Here is an 18478-nt window from a genome sequence, read left to right as displayed (position 1 = left end):
CTCAATCTTCATCGGAGAGTTATATTCCAGGAGGAACAACATCTTCAACTCTTGGAATGTGGCTATGTTGTATCCTGGAATAGAATCATACCATGCCCGTGCTTTATCCCTCAGTGAGAAAGGGAATAAGGCCCTCTTAATCTGATGATGGTCCACATTCGGGGGTCGATGAGAGTTCGTCAATTCGTAGAACGCGTTGAGGTGGCTCATTGGATCCTCATCGTCTCGCCCATGGAAGAGATTTCCCCCGTTCACCAAGCTAATGTAATGAGGAGGAATGTTCACGTTGTCATTCGCGTAGGCGAATTCTCCTAGAAAGTCGACTCCCGACCTGAGAGTGTCACCAAACCTCACCGCGGGTGGTGGAATCTCATTGTTCTCAGCCATTGATTCAGCTTCTAGATCACTGTCACTACTCTCAAATAATGGGTTATCTCTGATTGGACTCGGCGAATCCTGTTGAATTTCAAACCCGGTTGAACTTCCTGACCCTTTCCTTCTTTGATAACAGAGTAATCCGAAAGGCGGTGTACCCTGAGATCTCGTGTGCATTCACGACTTTCTCTTTTTTTTTTGTATTTTACCTACACAACAGAAAATACACCAAGCACAAGCACAATATATTTCCTAATTACCGAAAGCGAGACCTCTCGACAACTTCGGGGTAAGTCCTATAAAACGTGTGTGCTAGTGTGCAAACAAAACTACCTAAAACTAAACTAAGAGTTAGCTAAAAATTACCTAAAATAATACACTCCTTCGTCTTCAAGTCCGGACGTGGTAGATGGCTATCACACCGTAGAACACGAACAATGTACCTAAAAAACTCAAAAAGAAAAATCAAACAAAACGAAATAAAAACTAAAACACTTAAGCATAAACAAGCTATTGCCTCCCCGGCAACGGCGCCAAAACTTGATGTGATATTTTAGAGTTCTTAATCAATGTATAAAGATTATCAAGTTCAATTATTTTAACTCTAATAATACAACACTAATGCAAGAATACAGTATCGTAGTAGTATTTCAAGTGTCGATCCACAGGGAGGCGAGATTGCTTACGCTTAAAAAGACTACACAAAGCATATAAAGATATTGTTTTGATTTTTGAATGGTTAACTAACTTAAGCTACTAAAATGAGATTTTTAACACGAGAAAAAGAAGTCACTCCAATTTGCCCTCTAAGCTTGCGTTGTTTTACACCATTTACAATGAAACATACGACGGGATTATAATTATCAACCTAATCGTGTGCACTGAACATGTCTACGACGTATAGTTCACAGTCAGCTGAACACTTGTTCCATGAACCAACTTTCAACGACATTTAATTCCTGCGGATGCGCGGGAACAAACGTCGTCTACTATAATTACTTACCTAATCCACTATCAATTTATCCCCTGAACAGTTCTAATTCGATAGCACACCAACAATCAATCAATCCTAAACTATGTTAAAGAGACAATAGTTAAGGAATTAACAACACTACATCTTTAGCAAGAAAACGTAGAGTTTAATCAAAGCAAACATTGTTGGTATCAAAACACATGATTCGATGGTGCGAAAACATCCATACAAGCCTAGATTACAACTTGGAGCAACATAGAGAGCTTAGCCTAAAAACATGGTGAAATATGCAACAAAAACCGTAGGAAGCATGCTCTCGTTGAGTGGAATTGGGATATGGAGACGGATCGTCGGAATAATGGTCGAAACTTCTCTGAATTCGTCACAATCCTAGTCAACCACTTTTCCTCAATTTTTGTTCAAAAATTAATTGCCCTCTGCCCAACGTCAACCTCTTCTTTTTCTTTTTCCAAAAATGTCACATCCACTCTCTCTCCCAATTTTCCTCCCCTCATTTTTCCGCCTTTCCTCCTCTTTTTCTTTGTTTTTTTCTAGAAACTGCCGTCAACAGCTCACGAAACTGCCAAATTGCAGTTGCAATTTATCTACCCGGCCGGGTACATTAATGGGCATAAAATTAACCCGGCCGGGTGGCCAATTTTGAGAGCATTCTGGACTCACCAGCCTCGCGAAAATCACCCGGCCGGGTGGTATTTTTTGGCATGAAATTAACCCGGCCGGGTGGACACTTTTGAGAGCTTTCTGCACAGCTTTTCACCCTCCGAGCTTCCTTCTTTGTTTCACCATTTACTCCTCTTCCTACACCATAAAACACACTTTTGCAAGCATCAAACTATATAAATCATGTAAAGTTATGGGAATAACAATGTAAATTTGATTCACATCAGTGTGCCATCCGTGTGTGGAGCGTGTGGATTTCTCACGTGGCACCCGTGACTGTGCCTCGCTTGACGACGTGTCAAGCCACTTGGATTGCTGACTCGGCGGTGGTCCAAAAAGAATATTTTGGGCCAAGCCCCAAGCCCAAAGACCACCCAAAGACCAATTGCCAAGATCCAAGTCCAAGTCCAAGTCCAAGCCCAAGATCGAGATCGAGATCGGGATCGGGATCGGGCCCGGGCCCGGGCCCGAGGCTTGCGGCCCGCACCCATGCCCACGAGCACGAGCACGAGCACGGGCTCGGGCTCGGGCTCGGGCGGGGCGGGCGGCGGCGGCGGCGCGCGCGTGTGCGCGCGTGTGGGCTTTTTCACCCATCTTGATCCACTATAATTATTAAGTAACATAAAGTCACTTAATTTAAACACATTAAAGATGTATTAATCTTCCAATATGGGATAATTAACACTAGTTAATTATTCCCTAAGCACATGCTCCAAGCTTTAATTAAAAGCTAATTATGCCCAACTTTAATCCACTATTTCTCACTCACCGGAAATCGGATTTGAGAAAGTGAATATACTACATTTATCTACGTAAAATGTAGATCGACGCTATATCATTTAATTTCACAAAATTAAATGTCTCGTCACATTTATTCTTTGGTCAAAACCATTGACCGGGCATATTTAATCCATGATTTTTACAATCCCCCTCATGAGTGGAAATAGCCAAATGCATATGCATGCAGATATAAGCTCAACCCTCGAGAGGTATATAAGCATAAGGATAGGTAGTTGTTGACTTTGAACCCTCCATAGTCAACACCATCGGATACACAGGCGGCTTAGTAGCGCGATGCTTTGAACTAATCCCCCACGGCGTGCACCGAGACAATGGTGTTAACGCTTAAACACCTCAACCTCATCCGTTCTCACGTTTTGTGTCCATTGCGGTCTTGGACACCACTTTGGATTCATAAGTACGTTTTATGAAGCGACCACACTTCGCACTTACATAGGTGATTCTTAGTCAAGTACCTTGCCATACTTGGTCTCTTTGAGAACTCCATCTCTTTGAGATCCTTAAGAATCATTAAAAGTCATAGACTTAGCCATTACCACAAGGCAAGTTCTCCAACACTCTATTGCTCTTAGGGAATAGATATAGTTGAGTGTTTCTCTTGAACTCTCATAGCTTAGTTGTCCCTTTGAACCAAGTTCTTGGGATCTCCAGTCATCATGGTTGGGTTACCACTATGATAATTCTTTAGTTTGTGGATTTCAAACCCATTCCCTCTAGCAACTTATTCATTTGATCACGGTTTAACCCTTTGGTTAGCGGATCCGCTAGATTATCTATTGACTTCACATAGTCAATTGTAATCACCCCTGTTGTGATCAAATGTCTCACGGTGTTATGTCGTCGACGTATATGTCGAGACTTACCGTTATAGAAGCCATTGTTTGCCCTTCCAATAGCTGCTTGGCTATCGCAGTGGATCAGCACTGGTGGCACTGGCTTAGACCAACATGGAATGTCTTCAAGGAAGTTCTTAAGCCACTCGGCTTCCTCACCAGCCTTATCCAAGGCAATGAACTCCGATTCCATTGTTGATCGGGCTATACAGGTCTGTTTTGTGGATTTCCACGATACAGCACCACCCTCAATAGTAAAGACGTATCCACTTGTCGAAAGTGAGTCTCTATTATCAGATATCCAATTGGCATCACAGTACCCTTCAAGTACCGGGGGGTATCTCGAGAAGAGTAGCCCATGATTTTGAGTATGTTTTAGATATCTCAAAACCCTCACAAGAGCTCTCCAATGCTCTTTGCTTGGATTGCTCGTGTAACGACTTAACTTGTTCACGGCACAAGCAATGTCAGGTCGAGTGCAATTAGTCAAGTACATAATGCACCCGATGACCCGTGCATACTCTTCTTGAGCAACGGGCTCGCCTTTGTTTTTGCTCAAGTGAACGTCGAGTTCAATTGGAGTTTTAACCGGCGCGCCATCATAGGCTTTGAATTTATTCAATATCTTCTCAACATAATGTGATTGTGTTAAGATGATTCCATCATTTGTTCTTAGAATCTTCATTCCAAGAATTACATCGGCTAGACCCATGTCTTTCATGTCAAAGTTTCTCTTTAACATGGCCTTTGTATCGTTAATTACTTGAGTGTTGCTACCCAAGATTAACATATCATCGACGTAGAGACACACTATAACATGACCGTTATTAGTGCTCTTGATGTAGACACATTTGTCACACTCGTTGATTTTAAACCCATTTGATAACATCACATTATCAAACTTCAAGTGCCATTGCAATGGCGCTTGTTTCAATCCATAGAGGGATTTAACCAGTTTGCAGACCTTTTTCTCTCGTCCAGGTACTACAAACCCTTCAGGTTGTTCCATATAGATTTCATCTTCTAGTTCACCATTTAGAAACGCAGTCTTTACGTCCATTTGGTGAATCTCAAGATTGTGCAATGCAACAATCGCGAGAAGCACGCGGATGGAAGTAATCCTCGTTACAGGTGAGTATGTATCGAAGAAGTCATGTCCTTCCTTTTGTTTAAAACCCTTTACTACTAGTCGGGCTTTATACTTATCCACTGTTCCATCGGCCTTAAATTTTCTTTTAAGTACCCATTTACAACCCAGAGGTTTCGCACCTTCAGGTAGATCAACCAACACCCACGTGTGGTTTAGCAAAATTGAATCAATTTCGCTTTGAACAGCTTCTTTCCAATGCAACCCGTCTGGGCCATCGAAAGCTACTTTTATAGATGTCGGTTCTTCATTTAGCATAAAAGCAATGTAGTCAGGACCAAATGTTTTAGGTGTTCTGACCCTATTACCACGTCTTAGTACTGTATCATTAGGATCAGGCCTTGCACGCTTGCGCGATTCAGGTTCCGCATCCGCTGATTTAGAACTAGTGGCTTCTTCTTCCACTGGTTTAGAACTAGTGGCTTCTTCTTCAATTCTTGTCTCAGAATTGGTTACGACCTTTTCTTTGTCTTTGCAAGGAAATGTATTTTCGAGAAATACGGCATTCCTTGACTCAATTGTTGTCCCCACTGTTATAGTCGATATTTCAGACTTGTGAACAATAAATCGATATGCACTACTGTTAAGTGCATATCCAATGAAGATACCATCAACCGTTTTAGGTCCGATTGTAACTTCTTTGGGCGGAGGAACCATTACCTTTGCCAAACACCCCCACACTTTGAGGTATTTGTAGGATGGCTTCCTTCCCTTCCACAACTCATAAGGAGTAACATCTTTTCCTTTGAGAGGGATCTTATTCAAGATATAGTTGGCTGTCAAAACAGCTTCCCCCCACATGTTATGTGGTAATCCTGAAGTTAGAAGCAGTGCATTCGTCATCTCTTTTAGAGTTCGATTTTTGCGTTCTGCAACACCATTAGATTGTGGTGAATATGGAGCAGTTGTTTGATGAATTATACCACTTGCGTTGCATAACTCCTCAAACGGGGCTACATATTCTCCTCCTCTATCGCTTCGAATCATTTTGATTTTACAACCAAGTTGATTTTCAACTTCGTTCTTATAATTTTTGAACGCCTCTATTGCTTCATCTTTACTTCTTAAAAGATAAATGTAGCAATATCTTGTGCAATCATCTATGAAAGTGATAAAGTACTTTTTACCACCTCTAGTTTGCACCATCTTTAAATCACATACATCCGTGTGAATTAATTCAAGGGGTTTTGTGCTTCGTTCAACCGAGTGAAATGGCAACTTAGTCATTTTTGCTTCAAGACAAATTTCACATTTATCTTGATTATCCACTTCATTAGCCTTTAGTAAATCTAAATTCACTAATCTTTTAATGGCTTTTGAATTTACATGTCCCAATCTACAATGCCACAAATTTGAAGACTCGGTCAATTAAGAGGAAGTAGATGCCTTATTATTATTGGCCAATGGCTTTGCAACACTGCGAGTTGCTACACTAAGCTTGAAAAGCCCGTCGGTTACATAACCTTTTCCGAGGGATTTTCCAAACTTATACAAGACAAACCTATCAGACTCAAATACAAGTTTAAACCCCTTATTAACTAGTATTGATCCTGACACTAGGTTCTTGCGGATGTCCGGGACATGCAGCACATCCTTCAACGTGATAGTTAGGCCAGACGTCATCATGAGAATCACGTTGCCAACGCCGAGGACTTCGGACGATGCTTGATTCCCCATGTTGATTTTCCTCCCTTCGACAGCAGTGTAGGAGGCAAACTTGCTCCTGTCGGAGCAAACATGTGCAGTAGCGCCGGTATCAATATACCAGCCACCATTGTTGTTGTTAACAAGGTTGACCTCTTCAGTGACCACAGCAATGAGGTCGTTTTCATCCCAGTCTTTGAACTCCTTCTCAACGACGTGGGCAGCCGGCTTCTTCTTCTTGCTGCGGCAGTCCTTTGCAAAGTGGCCTTGTTTGCCACACTTGTAGCAGTCGCCTTCAAACTTCTTTGAAGGCTGCTTTCCCTTCCCCTTGTCATTTGGACGGTTTGGGCGAGGGCGTTTTTTGGAGGGTCCGCCCCGCTCCAACAGATTGGCCTTGGCTTCATTTGGGGTGAATCCCTTAGCCTTTTGATCACTTTTGCGCACGTCGGCCTCGATGCGCAACTTCACGATCAAGTCTTCAAGGGTCATCTGCTTTCGCTTGTGCTTGAGATAACTCTTGAAGTCCTTCCAACTTGGAGGGAGCTTGTCAATGATCGTGCACCTTAGGAATTTGTCGGGCAAGGTCATCCCTTCAGCCACTAATGAGTGGATGATCATTTGGAGCTCTTGGACTTGCTCCATGACGGGTCGAGAGTCGACCATTTTGTAGTCCATAAATTTGGAAGCTACAACTTGCTCCGTTCCTGCAGCATTATCTATGCTATACTTTTTTTCTAGGTTTTCCCACATTTGTTTAGATGTGGTTATATTGGAGTATACATTGTACAAACTATCATCTAAAGCACTTAGAATGAAATTTTTACAAAGGTAATCTCCTTTCCTCCAAGCTTCATAATCTGCCATGACTTCGAGCCTAGTCTCTTGGTCGCTTGGTGCGGGCGGCTCGTTCTCCGTGAGGAAGTTGGCGACGCCCAATGTTGTCAAGTAGAACAACATCTTCTGGTACCACCGCTTGAAGTCAGATCCTCCAAACTTTGGTGGCTTCTCAGCGGGTGGCATCATTCTTGGTGCCATAGGTGCCGCACTTGGTCCATTGAAGGAACCAATTCCGTTGCCCCCGAAGGAGCCAACAACTTGGTTGGGCATAGAGCCCCCCATGTTCGTGTTGGGCATAGTGCCCCCCACATTCGTGTTGGGCATAGTGCCCCCCACATTCGTGTTGGGCATAGTGCCCCCCACATTCGTGTTGATCCCGGAAGATCCAACACCAGTATTGAGCCCGAAGGCACCAACACTCGATCCATTAAAGGATCCGAAGGAACCACTATAAGTGGAACCAACCGAACCACCAAAGGTGGAACCAGTGGACGCCCCGAAGGGGTTGTCCCAAACCCAAGGGACGGTGGATGAGGCAGCTGGGAAGCCGGGGGTTGGCATCATCGAGGGAATCGATGAAGTGTTGACCGGTCCAGTGGTCGCCATGGTGGAGGGAATGGCGGAGGTGGTGGTGGCAGCAGCAGTGTTGGATTCCGTCGACATCTCCAGCAAAGGTTTAAGTTTCGAAAGTTTTTCGTTCAGTTTAAAAGGTCCAAATCCCTTCAAAGGCAAGGTATCTCGTCTTGCGATTGTTGGTTTCTGGTGATTACAAGAGATAACAAAACCGGGCGTAATACAACCCAAAAGAAAGAAAAGGTGAAACTGAACTAAATGAAATTACAACGTAAGAATTCGAAACAAAGAACCGTGAACTAAGTTTAGCCGAGTCGAGGAGGCCTCTTCCCGCAAGACGAGATACGCCCCGGTAGTGCTCTTCGGTTTGGCGTGTCGTCCCCAAAGGTAAAACGGCTACGTCACTATTGATGCAGCACCGCAATCACTAGAGCTCTGGCGAACTGGATGGATGAGAGAGCAGAGCTTCGACAGAAAGACAATGCAGAGAGAGGGAGAGAGCTTATGCAGAGAATGCTTGTATGTGTTGTGTCCTAATGCAGTGGTATGGCTAGCCTATTTATAGGCCAAGCCACCATGCAGGGTCAACCAGCCATTGAAGGCTCATCATGGCCAATTCGTAACCGACGTCGGTTACAGGCGTGTGGCAGGAGTGTGCCATCCGTGTGTGGAGCGTGTGGATTTCTCACGTGGCACCCGTGACTGTGCCTCGCTTGACGACGTGTCAAGCCACTTGGATTGCTGACTCGGCGGTGGTCCAAAAAGAATAGTTTGGGCCAAGCCCCAAGCCCAAAGACCACCCAAAGACCAAGATCCAAGTCCAAGTCCAAGCCCAAGATCGGGATCGGGATCGGGCCCGGGCCCGGGCCCGAGGCCCGCGGCCCGCGCCCACGCCCACGGGCTCGGGCTCGGGCTCGGGCGGGGCGGGCGGCGGCGGCGGCGCGCGTGTGCGCGCGTGTGGGCTTTTTCACCCATCTTGATCCACTATAATTATTAAGTAACATAAAGTCACTTAATTTAAACACATTAAAGATGTATTAATCTTCCAATGTGGGATAATTAACACTAGTTAATTATTCCCTAAGCACATGCTCCAAGCTTTAATTAAAAGCTAATTATGCCCAACTTTAATCCACTATTTCTCACTCACCGGAAATCGGATTTGAGAAAGTGAATATACTACATTTATCTACGTAAAATGTAGATCGACGCTATATCATTTAATTTCACAAAATTAAATGTCTCGTCACATTTATTCTTTGGTCAAAACCATTGACCGGGCATATTTAATCCATGATTTTTACACGGCTCACGCGACAGCTCGCCACGCGCCAGCGCCACATGGCGCGTGCTGGCGCTAGGCGTGACACCCACTCGCCGGCCCGCGAGTGGGCGTCATCACGCTGACGCAATAAATCATTGTTTTTTAAAAAAATCGATTTTAATTAAAAAATAAAAAATTTATAACGGTAATGTTACCGTTTTTTACCGTTGAACGGTAATTTTTTTTCTTTTTTTATTCTATAAATACTCATCTTCCATTCTCATTTATACACACAAACACACATCTATTCTTCTCCATCCATCTCTCTTTCCTCTCTAATTTTCATCTTAAAACATTAATCTTCTCCCAACTTTAAATCATTTATAGATCCATTTGAATAAATGCGTCGCATAATAGAAGAATCGCTAGCAGAAGATCGACGTCGGGAGGAGGAGGAAGCCGCGTTTCCTCCAAGACGATCCCGGACTTACATCCATCGTAACCGGGAGGAAGCCGCCGCAAGGTTGGTACGCGACTACTTTTGTGACAACCCAGTATGGGGAGAGACTTACTTCCGTCGCCGTTTCCGCATGCGGAAACGGCTATTTATGCACATTGCAAATACGTTGGCAGCCCGGGAAGAGTTCTTCCAAGAAGGGTTCGACGCCGTTGGCCGTCCCAGTCACACGACGCTGCAGAAATGTACTGCAGCAATCCGTCAGCTTGCTACTGGACAAACGGCGGATGTGTTCGACGAATACCTGCACATCGGGGAAAGCACTTGGAGAATGTGTCTGATAAACTTCTGCAAAGGCGTCCGGGCAGCCTTCACCGATGAATTTCTCCGGAGGCCAAGCACGACAGATTGTCAGTTTCTGCTCCGACTTCATGAAGAAGTGCACGGATTCCCCAGGATGATTAGCATCGTCAATTGCATGTATTGGCAATGGAAGAATTGCCCTGTGGCGTGGAGGGGGTCATACACGAGCGGCCACAAAGGCACCTACCCCACCGTTATACTCGAGGCCGTTGCCGACTACCGGCTATAGATTTGGCATGCGTATTTCGGGGTCCCCGGATCGAACAACGATGTCAACGTGCTCAACCAATCTGACCTCTTCACCGAAGTTTTGAATGGTAAAGCACCGACCATCAACTTCATCGCTAACAACAGACAGTATAAAATGGGGTACTATCTTGCCGACGTCATCTACAAGAAGTGGCCAACCTTAGTGAAGACGTTCAACAGGCCGGTGAACGAAAAACATGCTCTTTTTGCGCAGAAGCAAGAGGCTGCTCGCAAGGATGTGGAGAGAGCGTTCGGGGTTCTCCAAGCTCGCATCAACATTATCAAAGCCCCGGCTCGTACGTGGTTTATGGAGAATATGGTCGACATCATGTATACGTGCATAATCTTGCCCAACATGATTGTCGCCGACGAAGGACCTAAGGTGGGAAATTGGTTCGACCCTGAAACCCCGGGAAGCTCTACCTCAAGTAGTCCGCCTCGCAGTGAAGTGCATTCGTCTATGCAAGATCGGTTGTCTATTCGGGCAAGGACACGTGATTCTACCTCCCACGCTCAACTTCAAAATGATCTAATGGAGCATATTTGAGCAAACTTTGGCAACCAATAGAGTGCGCGGAAGAAATTAAATTATGTATTTTTAATATTTTTTTAGGATTTTAATTATGTGTTTTTTAAATTTTTTTAGAATTGTAAGTTGTAATTTTATTTTATTTAATGAAGTGTGTTTTTATTAATTGAATTTGTTGGAAACAAAAATAAAAAATAAAATTGAATGAATAGTTAAGGGATGAGATAATTAAGAGACGGTTAAGAGATGGAGGATTGCAGGTGTGGTCTCTTAGTTAAAAGATGAGATGAAAAGTACAGTGGGACCCATGAATAGTGAAGAGATGAGACGGTTAAGAGACGGAAAAGAGACAGCGTTGCGGATGACCTAATGGAGAGAGACTTCCGAGCAGAGCTGGAAGTTCTCTCCACATCGAGACACGAAAACCTCGCATCCTTAAGATACTGGCGGGGGGTCGCCAGCGGCGTGGCGCACATGCAGGAGAAATGCATAGTGCACAGAGACGTTAAATCCAGCAATATTCTACTAGATCACAATTTGGAGGCGCACGTAGCGGATTTCGGGCTGGCGAGGGTGATATCGCCGTACAGGACGCATGTGACGACGGAGGCAGTGGGGACGCTGGGGTAAGGGGGGATGTGTATAGTTTCGGGGTGGAGGTGGTGACGGGGAAGAGGCCGTTTTTGGTGATGGGCCGGGAGGGAGGTGGTGAAGTGGGTGATGGAGGGAGGGGAGGTGTTTGATGCGGGAGAGTTGTGGAGATTGCTTGTTTGTGTTTGAATCAGGATGCGATGGAGAGGCCTCCTACCATGAGTCAAGTTATGGATTGGCTTGAGGATGCCATTGTATTACACATTAATGATTATCAATTTTGTTGTTGACAAATTGATTCAATTGTTATACATACTCCTGTGATTTTGAATTTGAAGACCCATCCGCATCTTTTGGTTACATCCTCGATTGGTGATCAAATTATTCGTCCAAATTAAACACTCACTGGCCTACAGAATTCAGGATACATATGTAAATCGAAGGAAAGTAGTGGAAATGGCTCTCTTCGTACTACTATTGATGTTTACACTTGGGTGATAGATGTGAGATGCAACTTTTTCTAAAAAATAAAATATGACATTTTTTGTGAGATAAACTAAAATAGTTTAAAGAATAAATTATGACCAATGTTTAATTTATTTAAATTTAACATAAATAAAATAAGAAGATTTAAATTTTGTGTTTAAAAAATATATAATGACCTAATGATCATGATAAATATGATTATGAAGATCTATAATTATAATAGATTTACTACATTTGTAAAATATTGAACTTAATTAAAATTTATATCCTGTGTATATATATTTATTATATTTGATGATGATTATATAATTTTTATACATAGATTTATTTAATATATCAATATAAAAATAAATTTTAAATTATTAACTGAAATACATATTGAATCTCACACAAACCAACTTAATTACAAATTTGTTTAAATAAATATATAATGATGTAATCATGATAATAATGGTGATAAAGATTTATAACTATATTTCTGAAATAATTCTAAAACTAGGTAAAAAAATTCTATTATCTGCAACTATGTTTATTATATTTACTGATTATGCTTACATGATTTATGTAGATTTATTAATGCAACAAATATATATTTTTTATGCTGTTAATGTAGTTTTTAATGCACTGTACTAATTATTATACCACAACGTCCACATACACATTAATAATAAAATTATAGTAGTAAATTAAATAAATGGGGCGTGAATTTTATGGTTGTCATACGTACCAGTAAAATAGAAGCTAAAATAGCATTTTTATTTTTATTTAATAGAGAAGGTAGTAGTAAATTCTACTCCTATAAAATTGAAGTGAAAGTAGTGTATATAGCATTTATTTCCTAAACAAGTAGTAGTGGTAAATTTTTACAAGATCTTATAATGTTACAACTGGAACAGTTTAGTTTCCAAATAGTTTTCAGTTGACATCAAAATTCTAAATTGCTTAATCAGTATATATATCCAAAATATGGGAGTTGTGGAAAGTATTTACTGTTGCTTCCCCAAAAACACCTGCACTGTAAATCACCATTAATTCTCCAGATCGTTGCTTGTGTACATTATAAAATATTCAAAAAATTGAGTTGCCGAGAAAAGAGTTGAAATGCAAGCTACAGTTAAGATGAGCTAAGAAATTAGGAGAAATTGAAGATTAGGATGAAATTGACGGTGTTTCTGAGCTTGTTTTGGGCGCTGAATTTACTCTATGGAGAGTGGTTGGCGTATTTGGTGCCTTCCCAGTGGACTTGCTCTTGGCCTCATCTTCAACGCCCTTCTAATTTCTCTCCGGTAATTTAATTTTATCCCTTTTCAATCATCTTTCAAACTAATTTGACCTTCTGGATTTAGCTCTAGATCTTCTACTCTGATGGAGCTCTTCAATTTCTTCATTTGATTTCAACTCTTTTCAGTGATCTTATGTTTAAGCCCCTTTTTTTTGCTAGAATTATAATGCACTTGCTTATTTTCATGTGTGTGAGTGATAATAATTGAGAAGAATGAAATCTGACTTTTGCAATCTCTGAATATCTCAGCAAATTGGAGTTGACTATCAGAGTAGCTATGTGAAAATTGCTGTGATTACAGACCCTCAGGTAATCAATCCTTCATTGGAAAAGGATTGTGTTTCTTGGCAATGTTTCTGTTCCACAGTGATTGACCATTCTTTTGTTGATAGCTAATGGATAAAACTTCGCTTCCACTCGCTCCGAAATCACTTGCTCTGGAGGTTGTGCAGTTCTATGCCGATTTGTACATGCGCAGGGCATTCCTCTCCTCTGTATTGCCCTTCAATCCGGATGTCATTCTGTTTTTGGGTGATTATTTTGATGGGAGCGATAGGTTGTCCGATGAAGAGTAAGTTTGGCATCTTGAAACATTATTGTTGTTATCACGCGACAAATGCATCGGATTTCACTTTTGTACTATCTAAATGTATGCCCGTTGTATTTGTATTTTTTGGCGACAGCTATCTCCCTGTTGTGTAAAAGCTAGTCCAAATATGATACTACTCTTTGGTGTATGTGTGTTTTAGAGATAAGAGACCTAAACAACCTGAACCCTCTTTCCTTTATGTGATGATGTTTGGTGATGCTTCTTATCATGTTTGCTTTTGGACCTACTTTTAACCCTAACTCGTGATTTGTTTTACTATTAGATGGCAGGAATCCTTAGGTCGTTTCAAGCATATTTTCAACCTGAATATGATTCAGAAAACCTCAAAACCAAAAATATACTACATTCCTGGAAACCACGACATTGGATACGCAGCTTCCTACAATCTAAAGCCAGAGGTAAATATCGTCCTCAAATTTGTCCCTTTCAAACTGTTCTTGATTTATAGCACTTGCTCTTTGATCCTATATTACTATCATCTATGTTACTCAGATCATCAAACGCTACGAGAGTGAATTTGGCGCAAGGAACTTTAAATTGACAATCGGAGAAGTGGACTTCATCGCCATCGATTCGCAGACTTTGGATGGTAAGTCACCCCACCACATCTTTGATCACTTGTTAGCTACAGCTATATTCTAGTAAAACAACTTGGCATCTTCTTTTTTTTTTAGAATTGATTTTTGTTGGTATTAATTAACCTGTATGTTGAGATAGACTTTTTCCTATGTATTTGTTTTATTTCCTTTTCAGGTCATCCACAAGGGAACTTCACATTAGATACTTGGGGCTTCATAGAAAATGCGTCTAAAGGTATCGAAAAACGATTCAAGTTATACACATCATTTATGTTCACGGAATACGCCCCCTTTACCATTATTTAAATTTTTGTAGATATATCTTCTACGCCAAGGGTTTTATTGACTCACATCCCTTTATATCGGCCAGACTGGACTCCTTGTGGCCCCCACCGATATTCGCCCGTCATCAATCAAGTAAACATTTTACGAATATATCGTGCCTTAGTTTTACTTTACTGTTTTCCAGTGTCATACAGAGTCACTTCCTAACAGTGTAATATTCATGTGTGCATGATTTATAAACTCTCCAGCGAATTAACCGTGTTGATTATCATCAAGAGATTGTGTAAGATACTTTTCTTCTTCTTCATATACTTGAAGTATTTGAGTTCCATTTTTACAACCATTCCAATTATTTTGTGTGGTGCAGGTATCAGAATTATATCACTGAAAAATCAACAAATTCTTTACTGGATCTAATAAGACCTGTATGTTTATTACTTTTACTGAAATATATTCCGAAATAATATTAAATATGAGTAGGAACTAATTTGTGCTTCTCCAGGCACTAGTCCTCTCTGGTCATGATCATGATCAATGCACCGTTTCCCATATGTATAACAATGGTCACGCAACAGAGGTAAACTCGGATATTTCTTGGCTTGATATGATAAAATTCGGGGACCATGTTCGCATTTGATTAATGAAATTATGCAGCATACTGTAGGAACTGTAAGCTGGCAACAAGGAAACTTGTACCCTTCTTTTATGCTACTATCTGCAAAGAATTCGTCGGTTTCGGATGGAATCACGCCCGAAGACGCTCTTCTGACTAATCTCTGCTTTCTCCCTATGCAAGTTCACATCTACATATGGTTCTATTCTCTTCTCGGGTTAACTCAATCTAATAATTATTAATTTTTTCTGAAATTTAATGAATGTGATGGGATGTCTCAGGTATTTATCTCTCTTTGCAATGACCCTTGTTGTTATCCTCCTTTGGCCAGCCAACGAAGTCCATATAGTACGAAAGCTCGGTAGTCTCATGGTTGCTATCCGAGATGTGCTTAAAAGCTTTAGCAGTGCTGTGAAAGTGAAAAATGAAGACGAAAATGTTGAGTATGAAGAGATGTGGGATGCAGAAGGGTCAATGCATCTCATCAAGAAAACCAAAAAGGTTCAAGTCGTGAACGAGAGCAGCTCGGTCGAGAGGTAAAACGACGTTGTTTTGCACTCTACTAATCAGATTTGTAAAACTGAAGTTGTCCCATGTACAGGGGGAATGCAGTGATGCGGTCAAAAGCTCGTAAACAGGATGCAGAGGCGGCGACGAGTGAGGATGTGAGTATACATATCGGTTTAGGTAGAACGAACAGATCGAGAGGCAAGGTGATAATGTGGAGATTGTTGCGAGCGCTACGAGCAGTGACTATCGTTGCTGCTTTCAACGTTCCTTTATACGTGTTGCTCGTCTTCAAAGATTGGATCGACAAATGATTTCAAACTCCACCGTGTTTTAGAGTTAGCAATGGCTGCCCTCTGTTGTCTGTTGTGACATATCATCACATTGTCTCTCAAATTTTTGAGGTCTGAAATTGAATTATATCCAAGTAAATTTGAGACTTTTCATTGGTTACCAAACAATTAGAGAAACAAGAGTGACGTCTAATTTTCTTTGTTGCATTTTCATGTCATATGTTAATATTTCACTTCACTAAAATAACACTAAAGCATAATAAGAAATTTCATTTTAAAGTAGATCATTTATTCGACTAATACAACATTACATTAATAATTAAAACTACGTACACAAGTACAACATACATAGAAATACATCAAGACAAGTAGACAACATGCAATTCTGTAAACTGCATCTTATTTTGGAACTATATTCATTGTACTAAAACTTTAAAGTTAAGGAGGGGAATTATTGCAGAATAAAGACACTAGTATATAAGTAATAAAATGGCATACTTTTACTTGAAATGGGAATGTCCAACAATTCCAAGAAAAAATGACACAATTTCCTTCCTCAATTTGCCAAAAAAACCCAATGGAATATCACCATCTAGGTTAAAAAAACATGAAAAAGGAGTGGCATTTATGGAGAGGGATATATATAAAGGAAAACTAATTATATATATAAGGGAAGGGAGGTAAGTTATTCGTCTCCTTGAATATACCAACAGAGGAGCATGGTGGCGCAGCGGCGGAGGATGTAGAGGCGAGCTCGTTGCTCTTTTACTAAACAAGAGCATTTTGATGTGAATCCATTGTTGCTCTTTGATGATGATGCACTCTTCTTGTTCTTCACTTCACCCATTTTTGTTTTTGTTTTTTTTTGTATGTTTGAGAAATGGTAGTAAAATCAAAGGTTGGGTAAAGAGCTCACAAGTTAATGGAGCTGGACCCTAATCTAAAAAACACATTTTGAATCTATATTTATAGTAGATAGAGATATAGCTGAAAATTTGAGGGGGTAAGAACATGGTCCAATTTGCATGGGAAAATGAAACACTTGGTTACAGAGAAGAAAGAGGTAGGTGAATTGGGATTGAAGAATGCAACTGATTATAAATTAAGGGATGTGATAAATGGAGGATCGTTAATTTTTAATAAAGAATTTATTATTAGTATTATGCGTAGACAACGAAATTAATGGATTATTAATTGTTAATAAAGAATTAATAAAGTATTACGCGTAGTGTGTCGACTTTGCTCGGTCGGAAATCGGAATCCTAAGGCCACCCGCAACGCGTCACGCGGGTGGCCCGTATTCTATCACTAAGGGACGGGACGGCGGCGTGACGCGTTGCAGCGCCCCGTCTCGTCCCCAGCCCGTTCCGCGTTCCGTCCCGCCTTGACGAATGGCGAGACGACTCGCTATGCGCCGAGGCGACGTGGCGCGCTCCGGCGCCATGCGTGACGTCCACTCGCCGGCCCGCGAGTGGACATCGTCACGCTGACGCAATAAATCATTTTTAAAAAATTCGAATTAAATAAAAAAGTATTTAAAAAATGAAAACGGTAATATTACCGTTTTTTCCTTTTTTTATTTTATTTTTATTTTTTTACTATATAAATACTTCTAATTCATCCTCATTTAACACACAACTACACATCTATTCTTCCCAAATCATCTCCATTTTCTCTCCAATTTTCATCTAACCTCTCATCACAAAATGTCCGGCGACGGGAACTCTAGCCTGCGGCTCCGGCGGGTTCGACATCAACGCGTTCGGCGACTGGGGGCATGTACAATGTCCTCGGTGGTGGTTCCGGTTCGTTGACGCCGACCACCCCATTTTGATGTGGATGCATACGTCCGTCCCTCCGCCCCGAGGTATTCGCAGGGATTATCCCAGATTCGGGAGGATTATTCCGTTGAACCCACTTCGGAAGAAGGCAGAGGCGGTGGAAGCTCCAGGGCGGAGGTGGAGGCGGACGAGAAGGAGGAGGAGGATCTAGGCCGGCATCCGTACGACCTCATTTTTATTTTTTTAGGATTTTAATTATGTGTTTTTTTATTTTTTTGAATTTTAAGTTGTATTTTTATTTTATGTTGTAAATTTATTTTATTTTTAATGAAGTGTGTTTTTTTAATTGAATTTGGTTGGAAATAAAAATAAAAAATGAAATTGAATGAACAGTAATTTAAGGGATGGTTAAGGGACGGAGGGTTGCAGGTTCCATCCCTTAGTTAAGAGATGGAGTAAAAAAGTACAGTGAGACCCATGAATAGTAATTTAAGGGACGGATAAGTGACAGCGTTGCGGAGGACCTAAGTCATTGGTTTTTGCAAACACGGATTCACTCCCTTTTTAAATTCATTTTGCTCACAATCATAAATGTGAATTAATTTTTTATAATCACCAATTTATGTGTTTTTATTTTCTCTTCAAGGATTATTATATGGATGTACAAAGTACATATATATATCAATTAGAGCATCCACAGCGGTTGAGCGCTGCCGTCCATCCGTG

At 41.2% G+C, this 18478-nt stretch overlaps 1 protein-coding gene across 3 annotated transcripts; it reads left to right on the top strand.

Annotated features, from left to right (window-relative positions):
* Positions 1-12775: 12775 nt before the first annotated feature.
* LOC121745256 (metallophosphoesterase 1-like) lies at positions 12776-16131 on the top strand. Of its 3 annotated transcripts, none has more exons than XM_042139084.1 (13): positions 12776-13089; positions 13335-13394; positions 13478-13656; positions 13958-14093; positions 14188-14284; positions 14449-14508; positions 14644-14690; positions 14807-14841; positions 14926-14983; positions 15061-15135; positions 15213-15370; positions 15453-15707; positions 15773-16131. In XM_042139084.1, exons 1-13 carry the CDS (start codon positions 12958-12960, stop codon positions 15990-15992), a joined length of 1512 nt encoding a protein of 503 aa, XP_041995018.1. In that variant the 5' UTR covers positions 12776-12957; the 3' UTR covers positions 15993-16131. The 3 variants fall into 3 exon arrangements, with proteins under 3 accessions (XP_041995018.1, XP_041995017.1, XP_041995016.1); XM_042139083.1 differs by having other exon boundaries at positions 14590-14690; positions 15213-15349; XM_042139082.1 differs by having other exon boundaries at positions 12777-13089; positions 14590-14690.
* Positions 16132-18478: the final 2347 nt, after the last annotated feature.

This window comes from Salvia splendens, chromosome 8 (genome assembly GCF_004379255.2).
Source record: "Salvia splendens isolate huo1 chromosome 8, SspV2, whole genome shotgun sequence".
Classification (NCBI taxonomy): Eukaryota; Viridiplantae; Streptophyta; class Magnoliopsida; order Lamiales; family Lamiaceae; genus Salvia; species Salvia splendens.
Note: the sequence above shows the minus strand (reverse complement) of the source record. Positions and strands in the feature narration are given on the sequence as shown.